At 41.4% G+C, this 23,709-nt stretch overlaps 1 protein-coding gene across 5 annotated transcripts in view; it reads left to right on the top strand.

The window, feature by feature from the left end:
• Nucleotides 1-23,709, top strand: part of KMT2D (lysine methyltransferase 2D) — a 193,794-nt gene that overhangs the window by 151,609 nt on the left and 18,476 nt on the right. For all 5 annotated transcript variants that reach the window (XM_075852187.1, XM_075852188.1, XM_075852189.1 and 2 more), the window contains 4 exons: nt 1,919-2,086; nt 2,180-2,336; nt 2,945-3,017; nt 3,107-3,282. In XM_075852187.1, coding sequence (XP_075708302.1) covers nt 1,919-2,086; nt 2,180-2,336; nt 2,945-3,017; nt 3,107-3,282 — 574 coding nt within the window. The remainder of the gene's footprint in view (nt 1-1,918; nt 2,087-2,179; nt 2,337-2,944; nt 3,018-3,106; nt 3,283-23,709) is intronic.

Raw genomic sequence — 23,709 nt, forward strand, 5'->3', positions numbered from 1 at the left:
GAAAAAAACAATAGCACTATAGCTGTCTTTGGTTGCTCCTGCCTCCCCCCAAAAAAATGTACCGTGTAAGATTTATATACATTTTTATTTTTTTGCGGCATGGGTATATGAAAATGCGACTTATTTATTTTTAGCGTATTATTATTTTTAGATTTTATCCCATTCACGTTTTATACTAAATAACCTGTTCAATTAATTAATTTCTCAGGTTATTTTGGTGGTGTAGATACCATATGTGTAGTGTTTTGTTTTTTTTTGTAATGTATGGGCAATATGTATTTTATGCTAGGTAATGACTCTTGGGCATTTTTTTGGTTTTTAGTCCAATGAAGGTTTACCTTGTATTTACAACTTTTATTTTCTACTTCTAATGTATTAGCATACTCCTGTATGCTAATAGATTACACTGTCACTATGACACAGGCTTTCGTTAGGGCCACACATAGTGTAACAGCAGGCATACTGGACAGACAACCCTAGGGTCCTTTCTAGGTCCCCAGGGCTGACTGTAGAGGGTTCCCCCAGATCGCAACCAACAGGTTTCCGGTAACTCGAAAAGGAGAGTGCCCTTTGATCATGCCAGGGTCATGGACGGCGGCGATCAAAGGGTTAAACAGCTGGGGTCTTTGTTTTTTCAGACCCTGGCTTTGTTCAGCAAGATTCTCTAAGTTCATGAGCTGTAAGTTACGGATTTTGCTTAGATGATGAGCGCTTTGAAGCCTTTTCTACAGCAACTCCAAGAGACGTCACTATTCTGTGTTTACCTGCACCGCCCACCGTCAAAAGACAGCATGGTGGTCACTGGCTCTTGCGTGGCGAGATTGCAGGAGCCCGTGTATTCCTCTAGCAGCTGGGAGCCTTGTGAATGCTCCCAGCCCTGCTATAGGAAGATTGCTATTGAGACCTGCATGTGGCAGGTCTCAATAGCAATGCACTGATTTTGCCATAGACTGCAATATTGTGATATTGCAGTCTATGGCATAAGCGATCTAATCGCAGGTTCAAGCCCCCCTAGGAGGGCTAAACAAGTTAACAAAAAAAATGTAAAGAGTTTTTAAAAAAAATATTAAAATTCAAATCACCCCCTTTCCCTAGATCACATATAAAAATAAATAAACAATAACTAACAGAAATCGAAAAAAGTGACGGGGGTCACAATATGGCGATGCTCACGTTTTTTTAGTTTCTTTCAAACATTTAATTTTTTTTTAAAGGTACTAAACCATAACAAAAACTATATAAATTTGGTATCACTGTGATCGTACTGACCCGCAGAATAAAGATAATGTGTCATTTTCACCGTACAGTGAACGCTGTAAAAACGAAACCCATAAGAAACTGGAGGAACTGCAGTTTTTTTTTCACTTCCACTCCATTCTTTTTTTTTTTTTTTTCCAGCTTCCCAGTACATCACACATAATATTAAATAGTACCGTTGTTGCATTACAGATTTTGATGTATTTCTTTTTTTGCCTAAATCTCCTTTACTGCATGTTGAACTTTTTTTTGGTGTATATTTATTTTAAAGATACAAACAATTTAATTGTGTTCTTAAAGCTTTGGTTTAAGTTAGGCCTCGTGCACACAACCGTATTTTTGTGGCCGCTATTTATTCTCATATTTGTGGATAAATTGCGGACCCACTTTTTTCTATGGCCCTATGCACGTGTCCGTGATTTACATGGATCGGTGGTGGGTGCCGGAATTGCGGACCGTAAAAGCTCAGGACAAGTAATTTTACGGTCCGCAATTGCAGATTCACCAATGCTGGTGAATTATTGTGGATCCGTGAGTACGGATGACACACTGATGCGCAACAAGGGGTATTTGCGGTCCCGCGTGGATTTGCAAAACCAATGCAGTCGTATGCATGAGGCCTTAAAATTAAAGTTAAATTTTTTTTTATATCCTTTTACAGGAACTTTCCCTGTTGCCTCTGATGGAGCCTTCAATTACCGCAAATTTCAGCCTGTTTGCTCCTTTTGGCAGCAATACTCCAGTTAATGGGAAAAGCCCTCTTAAAGGATCATTTGGCAGCGGTGCTCTGGAGAGTATTCCAGACTACTACACTCAGCTACTCAGCAAGGTACTTGGATTAATTTACGTGATTTCTAGAAGGAACAAAGATTTAGCGTGACCGCTTATTAAATGTTTAACCTTGGCTTGTTTTATTTTAAAGAACAACCTCAGTAATCCCCCTACACCTCCTTCATCCTTGCCTCCAACTCCACCTCCTTCTGTGCAGCAAAAAATGGTGAATGGTGTAACAGCAGCTGAAGACCTTAATGAAACAAAAAAAGAATCTGAGAGCAGCGCAGAGGGTGAAGTTAAAAAAGGTGCGCTGAATCCGTTACAGTACATAAACTTAAAGGGGTTGTCTGGGATAAAATGACGGTGTTAATGCTTGTAATTGATATGTTAATACATTTGTAATATACTTACATTTTCCAAAGTGGCCCCGCTTCCAGATCCTGCCGTTGGGTACTTGACGGGTGACGTCCCTCTCTGCTCTGGCCGCTGTGTTGATCTTCAATTCTTTTCCGGGTATACGACACGTCACTTGTGACGTGCCGTGTATGGGCTGTTCTGCTGCACAGCCCGTAACGCGTATGCGCGGTCCCTGCTGTTCTCGAGATAACAGCAGGGACGGCGCATGCGCGTTACAACAGAACAGCCCATACAGGGTACGTCACAAGTGACGTGTCGTATTCCCGGAAAATAATTGAAGATCAACACAGCGGCCAGAGAGTGACGTCACCCGTCAAGTTCCCCACGGCAGGATCTGGAAACGGGGCCACTTTGAAAAATGTAAGTATATTACAAATGTATCTACGTTTATAAATGACAAGCATTAACACACAGTCATTTTATCTCGGACAACCCCTTTAAGCTAAATAGTCTATATTGTATGTAAGCTACTTCCTATAACACTTTGTTCTTGCAGGTACAGATGAACGGAGCTTGGACCTTTTGGCTGCACTTCCTACTCCCCCACACAACCAAAGTGAGGATGTCAGGTGAGATAACTGTGAACGTGTCTCACTAGACGGTTTGTGTTAAGCAAGTTGGTTTTATGTAGAACTAAATCTCTTTATTTCTCCATTAGAATGGAGAGCGATGAGGAAAGTGATTCTCCAGATAGCATTGTTCCAGCCTCTTCCCCAGAAAGTATTCTCGGGGAGGATACACAACGTTTTCCTTCAATGTGTGATGTGAAAGAGGAGGAAGAAGAGAGAGCCTTGTCTCCAGTCATACCGCTCATTCCCCGTTGCCCCATACCAGGTTAGTTGGCATTTCATTCAACTTTTTAAGGTGACGTCTGAAAGTGGTTTTCCCACTTTGTAAAACTATTTGCCAACGTGTTTTTAAATATGTATTAACCCCTTCAGGACACAGCCTTTTTTTGCCTTGTGGACACAGATGATTTTTTTCAAATCTGACATGTCGCTTTGTGGTAATAACTTTGTAAGGCTTTAACCTAGCCAAGCGATTCTGAGATTGTTTTCTCGTGACATATTGTACTTTGTTAGTGAAAAAATTTGGTCAATAAATTCAATATTTATTTGTGAAAAACTTCAAATTGTAGAGAAAATTTGCAACAATTAGCATTTTTCTAAATAGATCTACTTGTAAAACCGATAGTAATACCACACAAATTAGTTACGAGTTTACATTTCCCTAATGTCTACTTAGTGTTTGCATCGTTTTCTTCACATCCTTTTATTTTTCTAGGACGTTACAAGGCTTAGAACTTTAGCAGCAATTTCTCGCATTTTCAAGAAAATTTCAAAAGGCTATTTTTTTCAGGGTCCAGTTCAGTTGTAAAGTGGCTTTGAAGGCCTTATATATGAGAGAGTCCCCATAAATCACCCCATTTTGAAAACTGCATCCCTCAAAGTATTCAAAACAGCATTCAGAAAGTGTATTAACCCTTTTAGGCGTTTCACAGGAATTAAAGCAAAGTAGAGGTGAAACTTACAACTTTTTTTTTTTTTGCTGAAATTAATTTGTAACACATTTTTTCCTGTAACACACAATGTTTTACCAGAGCAACACAACTCCATGTTTATTGCCCAGATTCTGCCGTTTTTAGAAATATCCCACATGTGGCCCTAGTGTGCTAATGGACTGAAGCACCGGCCTCCGAAGCAAAGGAGCACCTGGTGGATTTTGGGACCTCCTTTTTCTAGGAATATATTTTATGCACCATGTCAGGTTTGAAGAGGTCTTGTGGGGCCTAAACAGTCGAAACCCCCCAAAATCTTGGAAACTACACCCCTGAAGGCATTTCTCTAGGGGTATAGTAAGCATTTTGGCCCACAGTTTTTGTTTTTTTGCAGAATTTAGTGGAATTAGTCTGAAGATGAAAATCAATTTTATTTTTTTTTAAACTTTTTATTAAAGAGTTTTTAAATCGTACAATACATGAGGGAGAGGAATTCAAAAGAACAAAAATTACTTCAGGCAGTATACATTATACAGGCAATAGTGTAAGAATAATCAGAGCAGCATTAGTATTACAGCTTCATGTGCGAAAAATCTGTATTTCTGTAGAAGTGGAAGAACAAAAGTAAAAACATACATCAGTTTTAGCCAATTAGACAATTTGCATGGAAAGCAATAGCAGCAAGACACTTTAGTACTGATATGTTTAGCTAACCGTGAAAGGAACATAAACTATATACAAAGTTCCATTAAACCGACAAGATCAGACTTAAAGGGGTATTCCCATCAGAGACATTTATCACACATCCACAGGATCTGTCATAAATGTCAGGTAGATGCGGATCCCACCTCTGGGACCTGCATCTATCTCTAGAACGGGGCCCCCTAAACCCCGTTCTAGATTTTTGTGCTCACTGACTCCCGGCCACTTAATAATTACATGGTCGGGAGTTAAAGGGAATGTGTTGCCAGAAAAACATGTTTTGGTTTTTTTAATTAAACATTTAGTGTGTAGGTGATTAAACATTGTTCAATTTTTTTTTATTTTTTTTGACGAGTCAGGAAATATTATAAATTAGATTCTAATTTATAATATTTCCCATTGCTGGTCACTAGATGGAGCTATTCCCAAAATTGCAGCATTGCAAAATTGGGTAAAAAGCCCTCGCTCTAGTGAGCTCTCAGCATCCTCCCCCCCCTCCTTTATCCTTGCTAGTGCCGGAATAAACGAGGGGTTTGAACGGTCTAACCTCCTACACTGTGTGTCGCCATTTTTTGAGCTAACACACAGTGTAGTAGGTTTACATACAGTAGTAAACGTACACGAACATACATAGAAATCTCTTACCTGCTCCTGCCGCCGCGGCTCCCTCCGGCCCGTCCGCTCCGTCTGCTGCCGCTGGTCCAAGTGCACAAGTCCGGAAGCCGCGACCGGAAGTAGTAATCTTACTGTCTGGCCGCGACTTCCGGTCCACAGGAAAATGGCGCCGGACGGCGCGCATTTCAAATTGGACTGTGTGGGAGCGGCGCATGCGCAGTTCCCACACAGAAGTGGATGGGACGGGACCCGTTCGCAGTCCCTATGGGACTGTGGCTGCCGTATTCCATGTCTGTATGTGTCGTTAATCGACACATACAGAAATGGAACAAAAAATGGCAGCCCCCATAGGGAAGAAAAAGTGTAAAAATAAGAAAAAGTAAAACACAAACACACAAATAAATATAAACGTTTTTAATAAAGCACTAACATCTTGTGATGACACTGTTCCTTTAAAGAGGCTCTGTCACCAGATTATCAAATCCCTATCTCCTATTGCATGTGATCGGCGCTGCAATGTAGATAACAGTAACGTTTTGTTTTTTTTTAAAAACGATCATTTTTGGCCAAGTTATGAGCAATTTTATATTTATGCAAATGAGCCTTTCTAATGGACAACTGGGAGTGTTTTCTCTTATTTCCAACTGGGTGTGTATTGTGTTTGTAACATCTGGGTGTGTTTACTTGTTTTACTAGCTGGGCGTTGTCAGCATCATACACTTCTATTCACAACGCCCAGCTAGTAAAACAAGTAAACACGCCCGGATGTTACAAACACAATACACGCCCAGTTGGAAATAACAGAAAACACGCCCATTTGTCCATTAGAAAGGCTCATTTGCATAAATATAAAATTGATTGTTTAAAAAAAAATAAAAAAAAAATCACGTTACTGTTATCTACATTGCAGCGCCGATCACATGCAATAGGAGATAGGGATTTGATAATCTGGTGACAGAGCCTCTTTAAGGAAACAGCGTAACTCGCTGAGCTACGTAGTTTCCGTAACTCCCATAGATCTGAATAGTAGTTACAGAAACAGCGTAGCTCGCATGCTACGTTGCTTCCCTAACTGCCATTCACTACTATGGGAATTACGGAACCAGCTTAGCTCAGCGAGTTATGCTGTATCCGTTACTCCCGACCATGTAATCAGTAAGTGGCCGGGAGGAAACGGGAGTACAAAAAGCTAGAACGGGGTTTAGGGGGCCCCGTTCTAGAGATAGATGCGGGTCCCAGAGGTGGGATCCGCATCTATCTGACATTTATGACATATCCAGTGGATATGTCATAAATGTCCCTTATGGGAAAACCCCTTTAATCCTTTCAAGACCGAGCTCATTTTGGCCTTCAGGACCAGCCCCATTTTTTCAAATCTGACCTGTCAATTTATGTGGTAATAACTCTGGAATGCTTTTGCCTATCCAAGCGATTCTGAGATTGTTTTCTCGTGACATATTGTACTTTATGTTAGTGGAAAAATTTGGTCACTAAATTCATTGCTTATTTGTGAAAAACACCAAAATTGAGAGAAAATTTGCAAAAATTATGATTTTTCTAATTTTAAATGTATCTGCTTGTAAAACAGATAGTAATACCACACAAAATAGTTACTATTTCACATATTCCATATGTCTACTTTATATTTGCATCGTTTTTTGAACATTATTTTATTTTTCTAGGACGTTGCAAGGCTTAGTACTTTAGCAGCAATTTCTCACATTACATAGTTACATAGTTACATAGTTAGTACGGCTGAAAAAAGACACATGTCCATCAAGTTCAACCAAGGGAAGGGAAAAGGGAAGGAAAAATTTCTACACATAGCTAATATTTTTTTGTTCTAGGAAATTATCTAACCCTTTTTTAAAGCCATCTACTGTCCCTGCTGTGACCAGCTCCTGCGGTAGACTATTCCATAGATTCACAGTTCTCACTGTAAAGAAGCCTTGTCGCCTCTGCAGCTTGAACCTTTTTTTCTCCAGACGGAGCAAGTGCCCCCTTGTTTTTTGAGGGGGTTTTACAAGGAACAGGATTTGACCATATTTTTTGTATGTGCCATTAATATATTTATATAAGTTAATCATGTCCCCCCTTAGTCGTCTTTTTTCAAGGCTAAATAGGTTTAATTCTTTCAATCTTTCCTCATAACTTAAATTCTCCATGCCCCTAATTAGCTTCGTTGCTCTTCTTTGTATTTTTTCCAACTCCAGGGCATCCTTTCTATGAACTGGAGCCCAGAACTGGACTGCATATTCTAGATGAGGCCTCACTAATGCTTTGTAAAGTGGTAATATTACATCCCTGTCCCGCGAGTCCATGCCTCTTTTTTAATACACGACAATATCCTGCTGGCCTTTGAAGCAGCTGATTGACACTGCATGCTGTTATTGAGTTTATGATTTACAAGTACACCCAGATCCTTCTCAACAAGTGAATCCGCCAGTGTAGCTCCCCCTAGGACATATGATGCATGCAGGTTGTTGGTACCCAGATGCATAACTTTACATTTATCTACATTAAACTTCATCTGCCAAGTGGACGCCCAAACACTTAGTTTGTTTAAATCTGCCTGCAATTCATGAACATCTTCCATAGTCTGAACTATATTGCATAGCTTGGTGTCATCTGCAAAAATAGAAATAGTGCTATTAATCCCATCCTCTATATCATTAATAAATAAGTTGAATAATAGGGGTCCCAGCACTGAACCCTGGGGTACACCACTTATAACCGGGGACCATTCAGAGTAGGAATCATTGACCACAACTCTCTGGATACGGTCCTTGAGACAATTCTCAATCCAATTACAAACTATATTTTCTAAACCTATAGTCCGTAATTTACCCATTAGGCGTCTATGGGGGACAGTGTCAAATGCCTTTGCAAAGTCCAAAAACACTAAATCCACAGCGGCCCCTCTGTCTAGACTTCTGCTCACCTCTTCATAAAAACAGATTAGGTTAGTTTGACAACTTCTGTCCTTAGTAAAACCGTGCTGGCTGTCACTTATAATGCTATTTATTGTCACATAATCCTGTATATAGTCCCTCAATAGCCCCTCAAACATTTTCCCCACGATGGATGTTAAGCTTACTGGTCTATAATTACCCGGGGAAGACATAGAGCCCTTTTTGAAAATAGGCACCACATTTGCCCTGCGCCAGTCCCTTGGCACTATACCAGTCACTAGAGATTCTCTGAATATTATGAAAAGGGGGACAGAAATAACTGAACTAAGCTCTTTAAGAACTCTAGGGTGTAACCCATCTGGTCCCGGGGCCTTGTGCACATTTATTTTATTTAATTTAGCTTGGACCATCTCTACATTCATCCAATTCAGTATATCAACTGATATATTAACAGCACTGGCACCGGCTACATCAGCTGCTCCTTCTTCAGTTGTATATACAGAGCTAAAGAACCCATTTAGTAACTCTGCCTTCTCTTGATCCCCTGTGATCAACTCCCCATTACCATTATCTAGGGGTCCCACATGTTCAGACCTGGGCTTTTTTGCATTTATATGCTTGAATAATTTTTTGGGATTTGTTTTACTATCCTTGGCCACCTGCCTTTCATTTTGTATTTTTGCTAATTTTATTACATTTTTACAGATTTTATTAAGCTCCTTATATTTTACAAAGGCTACAGCTGTACCCTCAGATTTGTATTTTTTAAATGCCCTTTTTTTGTCATGTATTGCCCCTTTCACAGAATGTGTAAGCCATGTGGGGTTTAATTTGAGTCGTTTATACTTGTTACCTGTAGGAATAAATTTTGCACTATAATAACTCAAAGTAGATTTGAAAATCTCCCATTTATCATTTGTTCCATTATTTGACATTAGTTCTTCCCAGTCTATATCCTGAATTGCAGCCCTCATCCTGGGGAAATTGGCTTTCTTAAAATTAAATGTTTTTGCCCTCCCAGCCTGCGTTTGTTTTTTACAGTATAGGTAAAATGTAACTATATTATGATCACTGTTACCGAGGTTTTCACGAACATTGACATTCCCAACAAGATCTGCATTATTAGAAATGACCAGATCCAACAGAGCTTCACCTCTAGTCGGGTCTTCCACAAACTGGCCCATAAAATTTTCCTGCAACAGGTTGAGGAAATGTCTCCCCTTTGCAGTTGAAGCCGAACCATGACACCAATTAATATCCCGGAAATTAAAATCTCCCATTATCACTACAGTACCCGCCTGTGCAGCCCGCTCCATCTGTTTATATAGCTGAACTTCCATCTCCTCAGTTATATTGGGGGGTCTATAGATTACACCAAAAGTAATTTTTTCAGTGTTTACCTCCCTTTCTAGTTCCACCCACAAGGTTTCAACCTCCTCACAGTATTCACCCACTATTGTCTCTTTCACACTCGCCTTCATATCATTTCTCACATACAGACATACACCACCACCTTTCCTATTTGTCCTGTCTTTCCGAAACAGTGTAAAACCCTGTAGATTTACAGCCCAGTCATGTGAAGAGTCCAGCCATGTTTCAGCAACACCAACTATATCTATATTTTCTTCCAGTATCAAGGCCTCCAGCTCCCCCATTTTGCTTGCTAGACTTCTGGCATTTGTGAACATACACTTTAACTTGCCTGTCAGTTTTTCACTTTTATTATCAGAAATGTGATTTGACATTAATCGGGCCTTTTTATTTACACTGATGTTTTGTAACGAAAGGATCTCCTTATCCTGTTGTCTAGTCCTCTCCCCACATTCTGTTTCTCCCCCCACCAATATAGTCTGACCCCTCTCTAACCTGGCTACCCCTTTTTTTTCTACATTGACCTCCCTCCTCAGCCCTAGTTTAAATACTCCGCCACCCCAGCTAGAGTTCTCTCCCCCAGCACAGCGGACCCCCTTCCATTTAGGTGCAAATCATCTGCAGAATACAGTTTGTACCCCAATGAAAAGTCAGCCCAGTGCTCTAGGAACCCAAATCCTTCTCCTCTACACCAAGACTTCAGCCATGCATTTAACTCCCTGAGCTCCCGCTGTCTTTCCTGTGATTCGCATGGCACAGGCAGTATTCCTGAGAATACTACTTTGGAGGTCCTTCCCTTCAGCTTGTAGCCTAGTTCTTTAAAATTATTCTTAAGGCTCCTCCACCTACCATTTATTCTGTCGTTGGTACCGACATGGACCACGACAGCTGGATCATCACCAGCCCCTGCCAGCAATTTGTCCACCCGTTCCACCACATGCCGAACCCTGGCACCAGGGAGACAGCAAACCATTCGGTTGAGGTGGTCTTGGCGACAAATTATTCTATCCGTCTTCCTGATTATAGAATCCCCTACGACTATCAATTGTCTTGGCTTACCTGCATTACCATCCCGCCGACTACTAGCTGGGCTGTTCTCCCGGCTGTTAGGGAGATCAGTATCCACTAGGGCTGCCATTTCTGAGACTGACACCCTCGCATCATCACCCAACTTGGCAATTTTGCCTGGAATGTCAGAAACCGGATCGGCCTTCCTTGTCTTTGACCCCTTTCTACTGCCCCTAACTACATTAACCCAGCTACTTACCTGATCCTGCTCACCCATGTCTTCACCCTCCAGTTGTAACCCACTAACTGCATGCTCTGTGAGCAGCAAGCTCCGCTCAAAATTGTCTATCCTCCTCAGTGTTGCATTCTGCTCCTCCAGATCTCTAATACGAGATTCCAGGTGAACAACATGCTCACATCTGCCACAGAGATATTCACCCTGGAACTCCGGCTCCAGTCGTGCATACATATGGCAAACTGTGCACTGAAGAAAACCTCCAATCTTGCTATCCATTATCCAAGTTACAAAAAAACAGCAAACAGGTGTTAATCAAAAATAAAAAGAAGTAGAAGAGCACTTACTGGGGCTTTAACTCCGCTTTTCAACTCCGGTTTTTGGAACTCCACTTGATATACAAACCACTTGTTTTTTTTCAAGCCACAGAGCAGGCTCTACAGAGTACTGAGGCCTGATTTATAGCACCTGGTAGCAGCTAACCCCTCCCCCTTACTCAGCAGGAAGGAAACTGCAAGGGAAAAAAAATAGTTTTAAATAATGTCACTTTTGCAAACTTTGTAGCAAGCAAGCAATCAATACATATATCACATACAATGGCCCCCCACTTTGTCACACACAACACAGTAAATCAATCCGGTTTTTGGAACTCCACTTGATATACAAACCACTTGTTTTTTTTCAAGCCACAGGTAGCAGCTAACCCCTCCCATTTTCAAGAAAATTTCAAAAGGCTATTTTTACAGGGACCAGTTCAGTACTAAAGCGGCTCTGAGGGCCTTATGTACTAGATTGACCCCATAAATCAGCCCATATTAAAAACTGCATCCCTCAAAGTATTCAAAACAGCATTCAGAAAGTTTCTTAACCATTTAGGCGTTTCACAGGAATTAAAGCAAAGTAGAGGGGAAATAGACAAATTTTTTGCTGCAATTCATTTGTAATACATTTTTTTTCTGTAACACAGAAGGTTTTACCAGAGAAATGCAACTCCATATTTATTGCCCAGATTCTGCAGTTTTTAGAAATATCCCACATGTGGCCCTAGTGTGCTAATGGACTGAAATAACGGCCTCAGAAGCAAAGGAGCACCTATAGGATTTTGTGGCCTCCTTTTTTTTAGAATATATTTTAGGCACCATGTCCGGTTTGAAGAGGTCTTGTAGTGCCAAAGCAGTGGAAATCCCCCAAAAGTGACACGGTTTTGGAAACTGCACACCTCAAGGAATTTTTCTAGCAGTTTAGTTAGCATCTTGACCCCACAGGTCTTTTGCTATATTTATTGGAGTTTGCCTGTGAAAGTGAAAATCTACTTTTTTTCAGAAAAAATATTAAAAAAAAATATTTGCAAGGAATAAAGAATAAAAAGCAACCCAAAACTTGTAAAGCTACTTCTCCCGATTACAGCAATACCCCATATGTGGTACTAAACTACTGTTTGGACCCACGGCAGCGCTCAGAAGGGAAGGAGCGCCTTTTGGATTTTGAAGCGCAGATTGTGCTGGATTAGTTTTCAGTGCCATGTCACGTTTGCAACGCCCTGGAGGGAGCAAAACGGTGGAAACCCCCCAAAAGTGACCCCATTTTGAAGACTACACCCCTCAAGGAATTTTTCTCGGGATATAGTTAGCATTTTGACCCCACAGTTTTTTTGCTGAATTTAGTGGAATTAGGCAGTGAATATGAAAATCTACTTTTTCTGAAAAAACATAGAAATGTTTAATTTTTACAATGAATACAGGAGAAAAATCACCCCAAAATTTGTAAAGCAATTTGTCCTGATTACAGCAATACGCCATATGTGGTAATAAACTGCTGTTTGGACCCACGGCAGGACTCAGAAGGGAAGGAACAATATTAGGCTTTTGAAGCTCAAATTTAGCAGGAATGGTTTTCGGGTGTCATGTCGCATTTGCAAAGCCCCTGAGGTACCAAAACAGTGGAAACCTCCCAAAAGTCCCTTTAGGGGACTGGAACAAGCGATCATTAGGTCGCTGGTACAATACACTGCAATACTAATGTATTGCAGTATAATATCATTTTTACAGGCTCCTGTAACCGCGCGATCGCTGTTCCTGTCCATTAGTCCCGGGTGTCCGCTGTAATACACAGCTGACACCTGCAGAATATGGAGCGGGCGCAGCGCATGAGCCCGCTCCATATATAACCCCCCCCCCCCGCACCACGACATGCTATTAAGTCGTGGTGCGCGAAGGCGTTACTGCGCAGCGGATGGTGAAAATTACAATTTTCCACTGATAGGCCATTTTAATGCACAATATGTTGTGCCCAGTTTGTGCCACTGAAGACAAATACCTCGTACAATGTTGAGCGGGTTCTCCCGGATATAAAATATCATAAATGTGGATGTAAGCTGGTGTTTGGGCACGCTGTGGGACTCGGAATGGAGGGAGCGCCATTTGGCTTTTGGAGCGCAGATTTTGCTTGGTAACTGTTCTGTTTGGGGTTTTGCTGGTATTTTAATTTATAATGTGGGGGTATGTGTAAATTGGGCAGAGTACATCAGGACATAATAAGGGTATGTGCGCACACACTAATTACGTCCGTAATTGACGGACGTATTTCGGCCGCAAGTCCCGGACCGAACACAGTGCAGGGAGCTGGGCTCCTAGCATCATACTTATGTACGATGCTAGGAGTCCCTGCCTCGCTGCAGGACAACTGTCCCGTACTGTAATCATGTTTTCAGTACGGGACAGCAGTTCCACGGAGAGGCAGGAACTCCTAGCATCGTACATAAGTATGATGCTAGGAGCCCGGCTCCCTGCACTGTGTTTGGTCCAGTACTTGCGGCCGAAATACGTCCGTCAATTACGGACGTAATTAGTGTGTGTGCACATACCCTTAGAGGGAATAATAATTCGGTAAATAAATAATAATCCGCAGATATGTGGCCAGTGTCGCACTGATAAATGGCGCCCGATCTTATCCGCTTTTGGATGCTGCACAATTTCTGTCGCTATATTCTGAGAGGCAGAACTTTTTTTATTTTTTCTTCACTGGAGCTGTGCGAGGGCTTATTTGTTGCGGGACAATCTGTCGTTTTCATTGGTACGATTTTAGGGTACATGTGACTTTTTTTTTTTTTATCACTCTTTATTAGATTTTTTTGGCAAGCAAAGTGACAAAAAACATAAATTCTGACAATGTTTTTTTTTTTTTGTTTTTGTTTTTTTTTACAGTTTTCACCGTGCGCTATAAATTACATTTTACTTTATTCTGCAGGTCGGTACGATTACGGTGATACCAGATGTATATAGTTTTTTTGTTTTGTGGCGTTTGCGCAATAAAATCACTTTTCGATAAAATTATTTATTTTTTGTGTCACCATAACGTTTTTATTTTTCAGTCAAAAAAGCTGTGTAAGGGCTTGTTTTTTGCGGGACGGGTTGTAGTTTTTATTGGTACTATTTTAGGGTACATGCGACTTTTTTTGATCACTTTTTATTCTATATTTTTGGAGGGTTGATGACCAAAAAAAATAGTGATTCTGACATTGTTTTTAAATTATTTTTTTTGCGGTATTCACCGTGCGGGAAAAATATTATAGTTTTATAGTTTGGGTCGTTATGAACGCCGTGATACCAAATATGTGTACTTTTTTTTTAACATTTTCATTTTTTTCCTATAATAAAAGACTTATTATAGGAAAAAAATGCATTTTTTGTTTTTGTAACTTATAACTTTGTGTTTACACTTTTTTATAAAACATTTTTATTACTTTTTTTCTTTACTTTTTACTTGTTTTACTTGAAGACCTGCAGCACTGATCGCTGCTATAATACATTACACTACCTAGGTAGTGTAACGTATTATAAACTGTCAGTGTGACGCTGAAAGTCACACTGACAGGAAGCCTATGAGGACCGGCCTCCGGCTGGTTCTCATAGGCTGCTGTGCATGGCAGACCATGAGGCTGTTGTATGGCCTCCGCTTTTGCCTTATAACCGACTGCAGCACCCGAAATCGGTCCCCGCAATCGGCCCCTAGCAAGCGCCGACATGAATTTACAGTGGGCGGTCGGGAAGCGGTTAAGGCAAAGTAAGAGCATAGTGGGGGTGGTTGGAGAGGGGAGGGAGAAAAGGAGGGGAGAAGGTGGAATCGAAGTATCCTATCTGAAACCTCTAATCCTGTAGTGAAGAACCTCTGTGTTCTCCAAGCCGACCAGGAGGCCAAAAACTCCTTATGTCTTCTATCAGCCCAACTGGCCAATTCTTCCATTCTACAAATATTATCTACCTTTTCCACCCATTCACCATAGCTTGGAGGGGGGGGGGGGGGGAGTAGACCTCCAGTGTAAGGGGATTAAAAGCATGGCTGCTGTTAAAAGATGAGTAGAAAGTTCTCTTTTTAGAGGGTTTAAATGTTTGCGAGGGTGCAAATAGCAAAATGACTTCAGGAGAGAGAATTGTATTCTTTCCTGTAAGATGTAATATACTGTCTAGTATATCACACCAGTATGGCTTAATAAGAGGGCACTCCCACCAGATATGTTGATAGGAACCGGTGTTCCCCATGCATCTCCAACAATGTTTGTCAGGGAAGAGATTAATTCTGTGTAGGAACTCTGGAGTACGATACCACCTGGTAAGCAGCTTAAAGGAATGTTCTTGTATTTCTACACAGTGTGAGAAACCATGGGAGCTGCGCAGGATAACTGATACATTTTATCCAAGTTACAGAGAGTTCACTTTCCCAGGCTAAAGTATAAGCAGGCTTAGAGGTTGTTCCTGTACCCACTAGGTCAGTATAGATTCTTGAAATTAATTTAGTGGGAGAAGGGAAATTGAGAAGGGCGTCAAGCCAAGATAGGGGGGCAGGGTGGGGAATCTTGAAGGTTTAAGTATAGAGTCTAAACTAGGCACTGACAACCGAAAGGCCTTACAGAGGGGTATATTATTCATGGTGCGCCATATGCTGCCCTCAGTGAGGGGGAGGCCCAACGCTAGAGGAAGTAAAGTGATCGGTGCCATTGGGGAGAACTGGATGGAGGGTTCCTGAATCACCAAGTATTTATGAAAGGCGAGTATAGTCCCTTTTAAAATGAGGTTTAGCCTGGCGATCAGGATGTTGGTGGTGGTAAAAGATCCCCATAGTAATGATCCATACTTAGAGAGGTATCTACTAGGAACTATGTCTACATGATGGGGGTGGATACTTCTTTTTTTTTTTTTTCTTTGTAAAAGGACTTACCTGCTTAAGTGATTTGCTAAGTAATATTTGTTTACATCTGGTAGGCCCATACCTCCAGAATCAGATCTTAAAGAGAGGAGTCGATGTGGTAGTCTGAGATGTTTTTTTTCTTTGCCCAGAGGAACTTTGAAAAGGACCTTTGGATGATAGTGAAGAAGAACTGAGGGAGGAAGAAGAGTACTGTTTGAATGGTATATAGGAGTTTTGGGAGAATATATGTTTTGAGAAGGTTCGTCCTACCCATTCACGATATGAACGTGATTTTTATATCGTTCAGTTGGGAGTCTATTTGGTTTAATAAAGGCTTATAGTTTTGTGTAAAAAGTTGCTTAGGGTCTTTGGGAAGTTGTACGCCCAAGTACTTTTATATGCGAAACAGCCCATTTAAAAGGAGATCCTATTTTGAGCGATGCTTTATCTGAGGCAGGAGCTGAAATATTTAAAATCTCAGATTTGGAGAAGTTTATTTTAAAATTAGAGATGGCACTAAAATCTTCAAATTTCATAATGTGGGGGAAGGCTTGAACCGGATTGGTTATGAGGAGGAACAGATCATTGGCGAAAGACGCAGTATGATGTGTAAAATTACCTACTTGTACTCCTTTTATAGTATTGGATTGTCTCACTTTTTGTAATCGATTCCATGGTTAATATAAATAGATAAGGGGAGAGGGGGCATCCCTGTCTCGTGCCATTGAAAATTATAAAGTAAGGGGAAAGAGTCCCGTTTAGTTTGTCTGGCCCTGGGAGCGGAGTAGAGAAAAAAATCGATTCAATAAAGGGTACAGGAAATCCAAAAGCTTTCAATGTGGCCTGTATAAATGCCCAGCTCACCCGATCAAAAGCCTTCTCCGTTTCGGTCCCCAGGAGAACCAGAGGAAGATTGTGACTTTTAGCATAAGAGACAAGGTGTATTGTGCTTCCCCTCTTGTCCCTGCACAAAGCCAGTCTGTTCAGGTCCGATAAGAGAAGGGAGTAGACCCCCAATTCTATTAGCTAGTATTGAGAAGGGAGATAGGCTGATAACTACCACAATCCTTAGGATCTTTACCTTTTTGGATTAATGTTATATGGGCCTCTAGAGATTGTTGGAAGAATTGCTCAGAGTATCAGAGCATTGCAGACCTCTAAAAATTTAGGGAGGAGGACATCTTCATACTTTTTGTAGTAAGAGATTGGTATTCCATCAGGTCCTGGACTTTCTCCATTGGGGATAGAGAGTAGGACAGAAGACAATCTAATTGAAAGGGTAGAAGGAGTTCTTTCTCCATGTCCGGTATTTTGGGCAGATTTATGGAAGATAGGAAGTTATCAATTAAGTCCTCTGTTCCTGGCATCTAGGGTAAGTTATAGAGGGAATCGTAGAAAGATAGGAATTCCTTAGTGATGCCATCAATACCAGTAACCTGAGAGCTGGACTTTGTGTTGATGGAGGATGGATGGAAGACTGTTCTGCCCTTTTCTTTCGTAAGGCTGACATTATTTTGGAACCCTTATTACACTCATGGCGATATTTAAATTGGCTATGACGGTAGAGTTTCGCTGAGCGGAAATTAAGAAGCACCCTCAGACTCCTCAGTTCCTCTAGCTCAAATTAAAATCTATTTTCTTCTGCTAAAACATAGAATTTTTTCATTTTTACAAGGAATAAAGGAGCAAAAGCACCCCAACATTTGTAAAGCAATGTCTCCTGATTACGGCAATACCCCATATGTGGTCTCAAACTGATGTTTGGACCCACAGCAGTGCTCAGAAGGTATAGAGGGCCTTTTGGTTTTTGGAGCGCAGACTTTACTGGAATGGTTTTTGGTGCCATGTCGCATTTGCGATGCCCTGTTGGTACCAAAACCGTGGAAACCCGCCAAAAGTTACCCCATTTTGGAAACTACACCCTTCAAGGAATTTTTCTAGGGGTATAGTTAGCATTTTGACCCCACAGGTTTTTTGTAGAATTTAGTGGAATTAGGCCGTGAAAATAAATATCCACATTTTTGTCCACTAAAATGTTGAATTATTTTTAATTTTCACGAGATAAGAGAAAAAGCACCCCAACACTTGAAAAGCTATTTCTCCCGAGTACGGCAATGCCCCATATGTGGTTGTAAATGGGTTTTTATTAGAAATGAACCCTTTCAGGACAGATCCTTTTTTACTTTTTAATTTTCGGTTTTCACTCCCCGCCTTCCAAGAGCCATAAGGCTTTAATTTTTCTGTTAATAGAGTGGTGTGAGGGCTTATTTTTTGAGGGAGGAGTTGTAGTTTCTATTGACACCATTTAAATTACCATGTAATGTACTGGGAAACTGAAATAAATTCTTTCTGGGCTGAAATTGGAAAAAACTGTGATCCCTCTAATAACTTTTATTTTTTATTTTTTTGGTCAATTGATCGGTATGAAGGCTTATTTTTTTCGGGACGAGCTGTAGCTTTATTGGCTTCATTTTATGGTACATACAACTACTTGATCACTTTTTATTTAAAATTTTTTAGAACTAAAGTGACCAAAAAACAGCGATTTTGGAGGTTTAAATTCTTTATTTCTTACAGCATTCACCGTGCGCGATAAATTAAGTTTTACTGTATTCTGCAAATCGGTACGATTAAGGCAATACCATATGTACATAGTTTTTTGTTTTGCAGCGTTTGCACAAGAAAATCACATTTTTATAAAATTATTTATTTCTTGTGCCACCATTTTTCCCTATAATAAAGGCTTTCTCTCCTATAAGTCTTTTTTATTTTTACACTTTTATAAAAACTTTTTTTTTTACTTTTTTTCAACCTGCAGCACTGATCGCTACTAGAATACATTACACTACCTAGTAGTGTAATGTATTCCAACTGTCCGTGTGACGTCAGGCTTGCTGTCAGAGTGACTATGAGGCTTCAATATATATGACAGCAAGTCTATTAGGCTTCCATACATGGCAGACCCGGAGGCCATTGTCTGGCTTCCTGTTGCCATGGCAACCCCCACAGTTGCATGGGGGCTGCCGATGTGCTACAAAACCCCTAAATGCATCGATCGCAATCAATCACCGCATTTAAGGGGTTAATCGACAAAATCTGTGGCGATGAGCCGCTGAACGGCAACACTGGCGTGTCAGCTGTACTGGATAGCTGACCTCCCGGTTCCCGATGCACACTGTTGCCGACCGTGTGCATCGGGAACGAGTGACTTCCTGTCACTCTGACAGGAAGAATATCAGGACATCAGGATCCTGATAGGCTTCCGTCCATGGCAGACACGGAGGCCATCGTTTGGCCTCCCGTTGCCATGCCAACCATGGGCAAACCTCACAATTTCAGAGTGGGGTCTGCCGATGTGCTAGAAACCCCTAAAATGCGGCGATCGCCGCATTTAAGGGGTTAGTTGTCAAAAATCAGCGGCAAAGGACCACTGGCCGGCAAGAGTGGAGTGTCAGCTGTCGGAGATAGCTGACCTCCTGGTTCCCGGTGCAAACGGTCACCAACAGTGTACCGGGAATGACTCGGTAACTATACATCCACGTGCGGGATGTAACCTCCCGCGACTACGTATAGTTACTGAGCGGTGCCGCTAGGGGTTAAACGAACATTGTAATATACTTTATGATGCAAAGATGTTGATGTCTTCTAATAGCGAGTAGTGTCGCGTGACTCCGCAACCATCGGAAGGACCTTTTCCACTGGCATACCAACCGGTCTTCTATGTTCTGTACTTCCGGACGAGCGTCTCTTCCTGTTTTTTCCACAAACGGCGAGTCATCAGTGATGTTCTTGTAGTGGCCTGTTGTGAACGATGACTTTGTAAACTAGCTCATGCGTGTTTTAAAAAAATCTGTATTTGAATCAAGCATGCGCTGTAAATGAAAGAGCGACGGAAGAAAGACAGAGGTAAATAAACCTCTGAATGTAAACAAATAAGCATAATGTTAAAAGAAAATATAACCCCTTCCCGACATCCGCCGTACATGTACGGCGCTGTCGGGAGGTGCTTCCCCCAAAGCGCAGTACAGTTACGGCGCGATGATGGTGCGGGCTCAGAAGCAGAGCAGGCACCATCACCGCGGGGTGACAGCTGTATTATACAGCTGGCACCCTCCTGTAACTGCCAGGACCGGAGCTATTCTCTGATCCGGCTGATTAACCCCTCAGATGCTGCGCTCAATAGAGCGCAGCATCTGATAGGTTTTTCACCCGACCGGCAACCCAGTGATGCAATCGCTGGGTTGCTGTGGCAATCGGACGCCAGAAAATGGCGTCCGAGTCTGCCTTGTACGGGAGCCGATGAGGACCCGCCTGCGGCGCGTCCTCATAGGCTTGCTCTCAGTGAATAACTGACAGCGCTAATACACTGCACTACGTATGTAGTGCAGTGTATTAGAGTAGCGATCGGGGCATCAGGCCCTCAAGTCCCCTAGTGGGACAAGTCAAAAAAGTTAATAAAAATGTGGTAAAACAATAAAAACACACACATTTCAAATAAAAATAAAGCTAAACTGACTTTTTTCCCATAGTAAGTCTTTTATTATGGGAAAAACCGTAAAAATTAAAAAAACTATACATAATTGGTATCGCCGCGTCCGTAACGACCCAAACTACAAAACTATTATGTAATTTATCCCGCACGGTAAACGCCGTAAAAAAACATGAAAAACAACGCCAGAATCTTTGTTTTTAGGTCACATCTCCTTCCAAAAAATGCTATAAAAAGTGATCAAAAAGTCAAATTTACTCCAAAATAGTACTAATAAAAACGGCAATTCGTCCCGCAAAAAATAATCCCTGACACCGCTTTGTGCACGCAAAAATAATAAAGTTATGGGTCTTAGAATGTCGACACAGAAAACAAATGATTTTATAAAAAGTGATTTTATTGTGCAAAAGCCGCAATACATTAAAAAAAACTATATAAATTTGGTATCGCCGTAATCGTATCGACCCGCAGAATAAAGCTAACATGTAATTTAGGGTGCACTGTAGATGCCGAAAAAAAAACCAATAAAAAACTATTCCAGAATTGCTTGTTTTTGATAATTTCCTTTACCAAAAAATGAAATAATAAGTGATCAAAAAGTCGTATGTGTTCTAAAATGGTACCAATAAAATCTACAGCCCGTCTCGCAAAAAACAAGCCCGCACACCGCTCAATCAACTGAAAAACAAAAAAGTTACGGCACTAGGAATGCGGTGATGAACAAACATCTCCATGCGCAGGCCGGAGGGGAACATTCCTTCAGTTTCAGGGCCCTAGTATTTAGGAACTAGGAAAGGGAAGGGACATAGCACATAAGCTGGAAGCGAGGGCGCCCGTATTATACCAGCGCAAAACTTTCCCAGTAATATTTCCCAAACTACGAAGGAGAAAAAGTCCCCAAAAGGTGCAGAGCGTTACAAAAGGGGGATAAGAAAGAAAACCGTTTATCAGTGTGACACCGGCCTGTTCATAACGGATCGCTTCACAGCGTAACACACATCTATGGATAATTGTATTATTTACCCCATTATTATACCCTCTTATTATGCCCTGATGTACTCCGCACAGATTACATATACCCTGATGTTCTCCTCACAGATTACATATGCCCCCACTTTATAAACGGAAATACCAGCAAAACCTCAAACAGAACTATTACCAAGCAAAATCCATGCTCAAAATGGCGGTCTTTCCCTTCTAGCCCTACAGCGTACCCAAACAGCAATTTATGTCCACAAGTAAGGCATTACCATACCCGGGAGAACCCGCTTAACAATTTATGGGGTAAGATTCTCTAGGGGCACAACATCTTTTGCGGTGAATGGGCAGATCAGTGGAGAAATTGCAATTTTCACTTTGCACCATCCACTGCGTATTCATTTCTGAAAAACACCTGTGGAGTCTAAATTCTCACTACACCCCTTGATAAATGCCTTTTAGGGGTGTAGTTTCTAAAACGGGGTCACTTTTGTTTGGTACATCAGTGGTTTTGCAAATGCAAGCAACATGGCGTCCGCAAACCATTCCAGCAAAATCTACGCTCCAAAAGTTAAATACCGCTCCTTTTCTTCTGAATGCTCCCATATACGTAAACAGCTGATTATAACCACATATGGGGTGTTACCGTACTCGGAAGAAATTACTTTACAAATGTTGGGGTGCTTTTTCTTCTCTATTCCTTGTAAAAATGAAAAATGTTGATCTAAAACTACATCTTGTTGGGAAAAAAATTTATTTTTCATTTTCATGGCTTAATTCTAATTAATTCAGCAAAAAACCTTTGGGATCAAAATTTTCACTATACCCCTAGATGATTCCTCAGGGGGTGCAGTTTCCCAAATGGAGTTACTTTTGGGGTGTTTCCACTGTACTAGTACTACAGGGGCTCAGCAAATGTGACATGGCGCCCAGAAACCATTCCAAAATCCAAATGGTGCTATTTCCATTCTGAGACCTACCGTGTGTCCAAACAGATGTTTGTGACCACATGTGGGGTATTGTTTTACCCGGGAGAAGTTGCTTTACAAATGTTATGGTGCTTTTTCTCCTTCAGTCCTTGTGGAAATGAAAAAAAAATACCTAAACCTACATTTTCTTTGAAAAAATGTAGATTTTCATTTTTACGGCCTACTTACAATAAGTTCTGTAAAACACCTGTGGGGTCAAACTGCTCACTATACCCCTAGATAATTTCCTCATGGGGTGTAGTTTCCAAAATGGGGTCACTTGTTGGGGGTTTCCACTGTTTTGTCCCCTCAGGGGCTTTGCAAATGTGACATGGCCTCTGCAAACCATTCCTGCTAAATTTGAGCTCCAAGAGCCAAATGGCGCTCTTTCCATTCTAAGCCCTGGCGTGTGTCCAAACAACCGTTTATTACCACATGTGGGGTATTGTTTTACTCGGGAGAAATTGCTCTACAAATGTTGTGGTGCTTTTTCTACTTTAGTTCTTTTGGAAATGAAAAAAAATTAGCTAAACCTACATTTTATTTGAAAAAATGTAGATTTTCATTTTCATGGCCTAGTTCCAAAATTTTTTGCAAAAAAACTGGCCGGTCAAAATGCTTGCTACACCCCTAAATAAATTATAATTAATAAATTAGATTCTAATTTATAATATTTCCCAGTGCTTGTCACTAGATGGAGCAATTCCCAAAATTGCAGCATTGCATGTGGTAAAGCAACCACATTGCTTTATGCTGCAAAATTGGAAAAAAATCCCTCGCTCTAGTGAGCTCTCAGAATCCCCCCCTCTTTTATCCTGGCTAGTGCCGGGAGAAACGAGGGGATTGAACGGTCAAACCTCCTACACTGTGTCTCGCCATTTTTTGAGCTAACACACAGTGTAGTAGGTTTACATACCGTAGTAAACACACAGTAAAACACGAACATACATAGAAATAACTTACCTGCTCCAGTCGCCGCCGCTCCCTCCGGTCCATCCGCTCCGTCTGCTGCCGCTGCTCCAAGTGCACAAGTCCGGAAGCCGCGACCGGAAGTAGTAATCTTACTGTCCGGCCGCGACTTCCGGTCCACAGGAAAATGGCGCCGGACGGCGCTCAGTTCAACTTGGACTGTGTGGGAGCGGCGCATGCGCCGTTCCCACACAGACGGCGTACACCATAGTGGATGGAACCGGCCCCGTTCGCATTTACTATGGGACTGTAGCTGCCGTATTCCATGTCTGTATGTGTCGTTAATCGACACATACAGAAATGGAAAAAAAATGGCAGCCCCCATAGGGAAG

Source organism: Rhinoderma darwinii, chromosome 2 (assembly GCF_050947455.1).
Source record: "Rhinoderma darwinii isolate aRhiDar2 chromosome 2, aRhiDar2.hap1, whole genome shotgun sequence".
Taxonomy (NCBI): Eukaryota; Metazoa; Chordata; class Amphibia; order Anura; family Rhinodermatidae; genus Rhinoderma; species Rhinoderma darwinii.